This window comes from Tupaia chinensis, unplaced genomic scaffold (assembly GCF_000334495.1).
Source record: "Tupaia chinensis unplaced genomic scaffold, TupChi_1.0 Scaffold000070_1, whole genome shotgun sequence".
Taxonomy (NCBI): domain Eukaryota; kingdom Metazoa; phylum Chordata; class Mammalia; order Scandentia; family Tupaiidae; genus Tupaia; species Tupaia belangeri.
Genome location: NW_006159530.1, coordinates 380,380 through 389,895, shown reverse-complemented (window position 1 = coordinate 389,895; position 9,516 = coordinate 380,380). Strand labels below are relative to the sequence as shown.

General features: G+C 38.7%; 1 protein-coding gene across 1 annotated transcript in view; it reads right to left on the bottom strand.

Moving 5' to 3' along the window:
* Window positions 1–9,516, bottom strand: part of ATF6 (activating transcription factor 6) — a 255,241-nt gene that overhangs the window by 111,995 nt on the left and 133,730 nt on the right. Inside the window, exon 17 of the mRNA XM_006142264.2 lies at window positions 9,403–9,514. Within this exon, the coding sequence (XP_006142326.1) occupies window positions 9,403–9,514 (112 nt within the window). The remainder of the gene's footprint in view (window positions 1–9,402; window positions 9,515–9,516) is intronic.

Genomic DNA, 9,516 nt, shown 5'->3' with positions numbered 1-9,516 from the left:
CGCTCTTCCAATTCTCTTGCTACATTTCTCTGACTTCCTCTGTGTTTCCCTGCAGGCTTCTGTTCCTCCCAGACTACTACGTTAAATGGCTTTTCCACAGGGCTTTGTCTAAGGCTTGTTCTCTTTGGAAAGTGAACCAGAAGCATCTCAAAGTATGATCTGAACAGACAGATCAAAGATCAACTGAATCAAATCCAAGATGACTACTTTGGAAGATAAATACTTGGGTGTAAAAGTTTTAGAAAGGCGATATCCGACGACGATCAGGAATAGACACTGGGGCCAGACTCCCTATACTAAATTCTTGCTCTGCCGCAACTTAACTATATCACAATGGTCAGACTCATTCATCTGTCTGTGCCGCAGATGGCGTATCTTTAAAGCAGGGTAACAATTGTACCTACTTCGTGGGAATGTTATAAGAAGTAAAGGTTGTCATATTGTGCATTGTTTAAGAGAATATTTTAAAAATTACAAAATGGCTAGCTAAATAGAATTCAGAGGCTAGTAGGTGCCATGGCAATTAAGGTGCTGGATTCCCACATGGCCCAGTTTAGTTAGAGTCCCGGACCTAGGTAGCTTGAAAATAAAATAATACCAGGCACATGTCCATGGGTGCCCAAGATCCCAAGAGGATGGAGGAGAAGAGACTGCAGTGTGGCCATCCCCCCCCAGGGGGGATTTTTCCCTTTTCCTCTCTCTGTCTCTCTCTGGTGAGCATACATGCCTTATGGCAAAAACCTAAAAAACAAACAAACAAATCAAATTAATTAATTTATGGGCCTACCTTGTAACTTGTCATTTTGTTGTAACTGGACATTTTGGGGTTTTTTTGTTTGTTTTTGTTTTGTTTTTGTTTTTTGGGGGTTTTTTTGTTTGTTTTTTTGTGATGTTTTTGCTATAGGGCGCATGCGCTCGCCAGACAGACAGAGAGAGACATAGAGACAGAAAGTGAGAAATCACCCCCCAGGGGGGATGGCCATGCCACAATCCCTTCTCCTCCATTCTCCTCTCAGGATCTTGGGCACGCATACACACGCGCCCGGCGCGAGTTTTAAGCCACCGGGTCCAGGACGCGAACCGCGGTCGACTACATGGGAGTCCAGCGACATAGCCATTACGCTAACAGATGGTTCCCAGACATTTTGTTATTTTTTTCAAAACCCTTAAAGTGTATTAATTCTACTAGACTGAATCAATTTAGTAACTTCAAATAGTTTAAAGTGACACTACAACTTCCTAACAGGGCAATGTTCAAATATATACACACATACCACACAAATAATTAGAAGAAAACCACAGATTTCTGAAACTAGAAGGCAAATATAAACCTTCTCTAACTTTATCATTTTATAGACAAAGAATCAGAAGTTACACAGTAAATGTCAGTGAGTGGCAAAACTGGGTCTAGAACGCAGTCTATAAGGCCTGTTATCAGTAAGCTACTTAAGTATATTTTTCCTTGCATATTCATGATATGAAGAAATATTCTTTCTTAGAATACAGTTCTACTATGAGGAAATACTTTTTTCTTCTCAGTATGAAGAATCTAGAAATGGATGAGAAGGAAAATGAGAATTTTAAGTTACAAATTATTAAATCCCACCTTTTTTCAGTATAACATTAAAAGCCTTTCAGTAATGATTCTATTCTTTGGCTAACGGTCCATCCACACCAAAGCAGACTACCTATCCTTTAAAATTTTCATGGTTATCCAAATTACAAAAATAATTTTAAACAATGACTGAGGAAAAAAATGTTCTGTTTCTGCAAACCCCAGCTCTAATAACCTTTTGAACAGTAGGCCATGAAGAATGAGGTTAAAGGGCACAAAGCAACGGCAGCCGGAACAGCACATACTGAGGACTTGTTCTGCAGTCTGCAATGCATTACAACATATCGTGTAAAAGACCGAACGGGAGGAATACACTTTATCCCTGCCAAAAAAAACATGCAATTTGGGACCAGCAGTTAGTGTAATGGCTATGTCGCTGGACTCCCACGTAGTCGACCGCGGTTCGCGTCCTGGACCTGGTGGCTTAAAAAAACTCAAGCCGGGTCCATGTGCATGCGTGCCCAAGATCCCGAGAGGAGAATGGAGGAGAAGGTATTGCAGTGTGGCCATCCCCCCTGGGGGGTGATTTCTCGCTTTCTGTCTCTCTGTCTCTCTTTGTCTGCCTGGCGAGCGCACGCGCCCTACACCAAAATAAACAAACAAACAAACAAACAAAAAAACCTCTTCAAAAAAAAAAAACATGCAATCTGAAAAAGGGAGATTAAACAAATGCACTGGGAAAACGCACTATAGAAAAACAAGACTACTAAATAGAGCATACAGATAATGAACAGCTGGAAAATTAGCCTGACTCGAAGGGATCTGTCCACCATGCTGAGAATAGACTTCGGTTATTCATGAGCTGTAAATTCTGTGTCAGTGGCTATTCTGTCGACAATTCTAGTTACATCGACTGCTGAACAATCGGTTTTCAAACACAGAGCAAGCTGTTTTAGAGTCTGCAATTTGAAAAGTCCAAATAATAGGAACTTTTTATGTTCACTAACAATATAGTACAACCAAAATCAAGTGACTAAATCCCCTAACGCCGTAACAGTAACTCACATCCAACAAGGAGACTGGGATCAAAACCTCCTGATTGCAAGAATCTAGCATGCCATAAGAAAAAGCCGTAATAGCATTGAGACAAACAAAAATCCACTTTTCTTAATGAGATGGTCTTAAGTACCAATAATTAAAATAGTGCCTATTCTGGCTAAACTACTTCCTTTTTAAAAAAATTTCTCCTATAGGATGTATGCACTTGCCAGAGACAGAGAAAGGGAAAGTGAGAGATAACCCCGTGGGGGGAATGGCCAAGCCACAATCCCTTATCCTCTAGGGATCTGGGGCCCACACATCCACATGCGCCCAGTGTGATTTTTCAAGCTGCCAGGTCCAGGACTCGAACCTCACAGTCAGCCATATGGGATCCTGTCACCTTAAACTCCATGCCACCATGCCACCTGCTAGCCTTTACTTCCATTTAAAGACAGTACAGAGCATTTTTTCCAACATGTTGAGAATTTCAGATATTGTTTCAGGAAGAAACTAGAAACTTTCAAGGCCTATTTGTTCTATTCTCTAGTTGGAAATCTGAAGCTCTATTATAATCATTGAGACTTAAAGAAAAACTTTAAAGGGCCAGCAGGCCAGGTGGTGGTTAAGGCGCTGGACTCCCACATGGCCGACTACAATTCGAATCCCAGATCTGGTGGCTTGCTTTCTTACTTTCCTCTCTCTCTCTCTCTCTCTCTCTCTCTCTTCCTGGTCAAATTAAATAATATTAATAAATAGCAATGAATAAATAATTCTTTAAAGAAAAACACAAAATCATAACTTTAAAGTTGTTCTTCGGTATTATGAAGCGTGACCTAATAAAGTGCTTAATTTATAATCAGGTAATTAACAAACAGAAAATTTCCAATGTGTAGTAACTCTGCCAAAATTGCCCAGCAGATCTGGCATTGAAACATGGTTGGTTTTAGAGGGTTAGGATAGTTTGTTATTTATATATTCTGAATGTATCAAAAAGCATCAGAATGTAAAGAATAAAAATCATTATATTATACTATGTCGATTATTGTCCTCTTTCTTTTTTATTATTTTTGCTACATTCAATCACTGGGTATCGTTACAACATACTAAATGAATTTTCCCATCCTAAATGCACTATATAGTTCAATCAGAGATATTATCACATGTATTATCAACAGATAATTTTCCATGTTTGTGTCCGCTTAAATGTTTTGCTTCTTTCTTTTCTCCCCTTGATTTGGCCGTAGATCTAATATTTACCATTTTTACATCTTTCAATGAACTTTTTTTTTTTTGAGAGGTTTTTGCTATAGGGTGCATGTACTCACCAGAGAGACAGAGAGACAGAGAGACAGAAAGTAAGAAATCACCCCCCAGGGGGAATGGCCACACCACAATCCCTTCTCCTCCATTCTCCTCTCGGGAATCTTGGGTACACACGCCCAGTGTGAGTTTAAGTCACCAGGTCCAGGATTTGACCCGCAGTCGACTACCTGGGAGTCCAGCGACATAGCCATTACGCTAACTGCTGGTCCCTTTCAATGAACTATCAAACATGTCTTTGTCTCAGTTTTTCATTTGTAAAACAGGACTACAAATACATTATTAAACATAAGGAACTAATGAGATCCTGTATATGAAAGAGGTTTGTAAACTACAAAGGTTACATACATTAAAGGTGTTAGTATCTGTAAATAATGAAATGAAATAAAAAGTGAATATCCAAAGAGAACATCAGGGATGTGATCATTAGGCACACCCAGGTTAACGGGGTACTTGGACAATTCTGCTCTGTTTTTATAATGTGTTTTCGTCCTGAAGAAGAATGTATTTTGAAGTAAGCCGAAAGGGCCAGCAGATGGTGTGGTGGTTAAGACACTGGACTCCCACATGGGCAACCACAGTTTGAGTCCTGGATCTGGCAGCTTGCTTTCTCACTTTTCGTCTCTCTTTCTCTTTCTCTGTCTCTCTCTCTGGTGAGTGCAGGTGTACTATGGTAAATTAAAATAATAATAATATTAATAAAATTAAATTTTACAAAATTAAAAAGTGAGTTAAAAAATTAACTAGAAAATAAAAGCCTCCGCAACTTTTTTTTTAAGTCTAAGATAAGATTTAAAAAAAAAAAAAAATTGCAAGCATCTTTGCAAACTCATTTATCCACATTTTTCCCAGCTAGAATTTGGCTGAAAGGCCATGACAGTGGAGATAAGAAATGGCTAGACTCCAAATCCACGTATATGCTCAAGTCATAAAGTCTCAAGAAACACAATAAGGAGCTGTCTCCTTTTGAAGTTAACTTCATAAACTGACCAATTTCCTTGGATTACTAAGGAAATTCTTGCCTCTGAAGATCTTACATATATCTATTGTGTGTGTGTATATATATATATAAACTATATATAATTGTGTGTGTATATATTGGGTCTTCAAAAAAGTTAGGATGTGTTTTTGTATGTTTGTCTAGGCAAAAATGGAACGAGACTTTTCTGACGACCCAATACAATCATATATTCACATGCACACATATATATAAACTAACCATAAATTTCTCAGAAATAAATACTTTAAGAAAATATGCTATTTTTCATGTATTAAGTATTAATCCATGAACTAATTTAGGAAATACCATTGCTATTTTTGTTAAATTCTTTTTTTATGGCCACTCATAGGAATAAACCTTTGGCAAACATCTTAAACAAAGAGCATCATGTCAACTTCTTTTTTTTTTTTTTTTTTTTTTTTGCAATAATGAGGGCATTATTTTGTATTTCTTCTGAAGTTTCAACATTCTGGCTCACACTGCATGATCTGCACAGACTCCAGAAACCACCTCTTTTTCAAAAAGAAAGCAGCAGGGTCTAGTAACAACCCACCCAAAAAATGCTTCTATGAAATATTAAAAAATAAGAATGATGGGGTCGGCAGGTGGCATGGTGGTTAAGGCACTGGATTCCCGCACAGCTGATGGCGGTTCAAGTCCCAGACCCAGCAGCTTGAATATAAGCCAGGCACATGTGTGTGCATCCCCAAAGTCCCAAGAGGAGAATGGAGAAGAAGGGATTGTGGTGTGACCATCCCCTCTGGGGGGTGATTTCTCATTTTCCCTCTCTCTGTCTCTTACCTGAGAGCACATGTGCCCTATGGCAAAAAAACTGTGTAAAAAAAAAAAAAAAGTAAAATGAGAATGCAAATACCCCCAAGCTCTCCCTGGTGATGTAGAAGCCCGTTAAACATTTTGCCTGGATAATTTCTTTAGTTCTAAAGCTTAGATGCAGAGAAAAGAAAGAAAGCCAATGTATCTCTGGGTAACATAACAATATCCATGTATTACAGCTTACAGTAAGTCTCTGCTAATTAAGATTATCCGTACAACCCATGCCACACATACAATACTGTTAATAAATTTTCATAAGAGACAAAGCAGGGGTAAAATGCCTGAGGTGCTTTATCTGGAATACTTACAAAAACAGGGAGAGTGAGACATCTCTGAGCAGGTACAGAGGAATAGCTCAGGCTGTCCTGTTGCATTACGTATTTGCAACAGATACGAAGATCCTTTTAAGTGTTTACTTTTGATTTGTGACACTGAATACAGAAAATACTTTTTTAAAAAGTGCTTCAAAAGTAGGCATCCATTGTATTTGGAAAAGAAATGTCAAACAAGTGCGGATCATACAATAATCTGATACGCATGCCTATCTGAATCTAAGGAACCTGTTCTTAATGGGCAACTGTTGTAGGAAGATTTAAAAAGAAAAAAAAAAAAAGAGGCTGACATTAGAGGATGACAAAGCAGCAGCTAAGGATGGTATTTCAGTGTTTACTGAAATTAAAAATGAATATCATTTTCCTAACTTTGTTCTCAATTTATCTTTTCTCCCTCTTTGAAATCACTTTCTTATCTAACTTTTCTTCTTTATTTTATTTTTTTGTTTTTGCCATAGGGCGCATGTGCTCTCCAGAGAGAAAGACTGAGACAAAGAGAGGGAAAGTGAAAAATCATCCCTCAGAGGGATGTCCACAACCCCTCCTCCTCCATTCTCCTCTTGGAATTTGAGCACACACACACACACACATCCGGTGTGATTTGTAAGCTGCCAGGTCCAGGACTCGAACTGCAGTTGCCCATGTAGAATCCAGCAGCTTAACCACCATGCCACCTGCTGCCCCCTCCAACTTCCATGAGCTTTTCTGAGTATTTGTTTCTGTCTATGCTCTTGAATACATTTTGTTATCTTTAATCTATCCCCTCCTTCCCTGAATAGACTATAATACAAAAGCATTAAGAAAAAATAAATATTAAATGTAATTGGATTTTTTCCTTTGGAAGTTTAAGGAAAAGTTACTCTTTACCCTCTATTTTCCAAACATACCAAAACAAATCAAAGAGAAGTGAAAATGGCAAAACAGCTACAGGAAGACAAGGTATGAATTCCTAGAACTAAACCAAGTGAACACAATGGGTTACTGTGTTGGAAGTAAAAACATTTAAAGACAAAAAAAAAAAAAAAAAAAAAAAAAAAAAAAAAAACAGAAAAAATGTCCAGCCTTTGCAAGGGGTGCTGGGAGCATTCCTTCCTGCGGACCTATAAGGGGGGCTCAGTGGTTACCCAGAAGCGTATCTGCTTTAAAGACAATAATTTTAGCAGAGTGACTGTAATGAGATTAAAGGGCACAGGAATGCTGGGTGTGAGGAGCGGATGTTTTGGAGAAAGGTAGTTTATTAACTAATGTACATTGCACAGTCAATAGATACTTCTTTTTTTTTTTTAAGAGAGATTTTTGCTATAGGGCATGTTTGCTCTCCAGACAGAGACAGAAAGCAAGAGATCACCCCCCAGGGGGGAGGCACACAGCAATCCCTTCTCCTCCACTCTCCTCTCAGGATTTTGGGCATGCACACACACGCACCAGCATAAGTTTTAAGCCGCCAGGTCCGGGACTCAAGAGCAGCCGACTATGTGGGAGTCCAGGGACATAACCATTACGCTATCTGCTGGTTGCAAAACTTCTACTTTTTAAAATTTTTAAATATCTTACAAAATGCAAGTTGAATTATGAAATAAAACAATGTGGCTTGCTTATTTGGCTCTGTTATAAATGTCTGGGTCGTGCTAAGCAGAAACACGGGGCTTTATAATCTCTCTGTTTATGAATTTCCAGCACAAGTAAATTCAGAATCGATTATAGTGATATTTGACAAAGAAATCAAGACCTAAAGTGGGAGAAAAAGTCTACATCCTTCTGCATAACAAATAATGGCACTTGCCTTTTTGATGAAACTGCTAGAGGATTTTATATTGAAAGACAGAAGAGAAGACCATACATGAGGTAACTATTACTTCTTTCATTTTCGCTGTACCAAGAGCAAAAAGAACAATCCAGATACTGAAGAACTAGGTTCCTGTCCCATGACATCGCTCACAGTCATCATCATAAAGTGAAAATTAAAATTCTTTTACCTACCGTTAATACAAAAATGAAAAAGGAAATTACCTTTCTATTATTATCTAATTAAGTTCAGGCTTATTCTTATTCTTTCTTGATAGAAAAATCCCAAAGTGTGATAAATTAGTTATCAGTAAATGAAAGAGCCAAAGAGAAAGTGCCAAAGTTCTCTGGTCCTGAAATGCTAAGCTACCTAGATATTTCTACCTTAGTAAAAGAGTTAACTAGTTAACTAAGAATTTCAGTGACAATGAGGTTTTTTTGTTTGTTCTTTTTAAGAGAGATTTTTGCTATAGAGTGAGTGTGCTCACTGGAGAGAGAGACAGACAGTGAGAAATCACCCCCACCCCCACCGGAGGATGGCCATCCCGCAATCCCTTCTCCTCCATTTGCCTCTGGGATTTTGGGCATGTGCGTACGTGTGCCCGGTGTGTTTTAAGCCGCCAGGTCTGGGGCTGGAATCGCAGTCGACTTTATGTGAGTCCAATGACGTAACCGTTACGCCATTTACTAGCCCCAACAATGGGTTTTAACAACAATGACAGAATTCGCTCTTTATTCTACTGTTATTTTTTAACCACCCCCTACTTTATTCTCTTTTAAAAAGAAAGACAGACAGGCAGAATGACTTAGGATACAAATGACTGAGGAATTCTCACTCACTCACTCACTCGTGTGTGTGGTTTGATACACACACTCTTACAGAAATAGTCTCAAGGCAACTCTATAAAGAATATATTTCCATTTTGTAGCAAAAGTAGATGGAATGTAAATAGCTATGCATTTTTCCCATGTAGGCTAACATTTGTGACACTCTAAAGTGCGAGCACAAAAATTTACTTTAACATAAGCTGTTTATCTAACACATTCTTCACCGACACAAGCACATGTTTGATGAACAGAGAAAAGACTAATAAAGAGTCTAAAGTATTGTAATTATACATTATTCACTAATATGTTAACCAGCCCATCATTCACCTTAAATCTACATTTCAGAAGTCTATTCTTCAATAACCACATGATTTAAAAAAAAAAAAACTGGAAGAGGAAAAGTCTAAACAGGAAGTGTTTGTTTTTACTTTTCCTCTGGTATGGCTATAAGTGACAATGAATGAAAACCCTTAAGTAGTTTATGTTTCCTAAACGCCTAGCCCACCGTCAACTCCGTGCTCAGCTTCACGACGCCGACCGCCTCTGTCAGGCATGTGTCCTGGCACTCAGACCGGTCCACTCCCAGAGCGTGTTTTACATTGCCTCCTGGCCCTCCCTTTTTTATATCTTCCACCATAGTCAGCCCCATGTCTTACACACAGTAGGCACTCAAAAATATCTGCTCCATTCTCTCCAAATGAACTTACCCTTCGAAATGACACAACATAAAATGTGTCTCCCCTTCTGCGGATGGCTTCAAAGAAGTCTTGGTAACTCCGGGGTGACGCGTAATACACCTGCAGCTCACTCCCTGAGTTCCT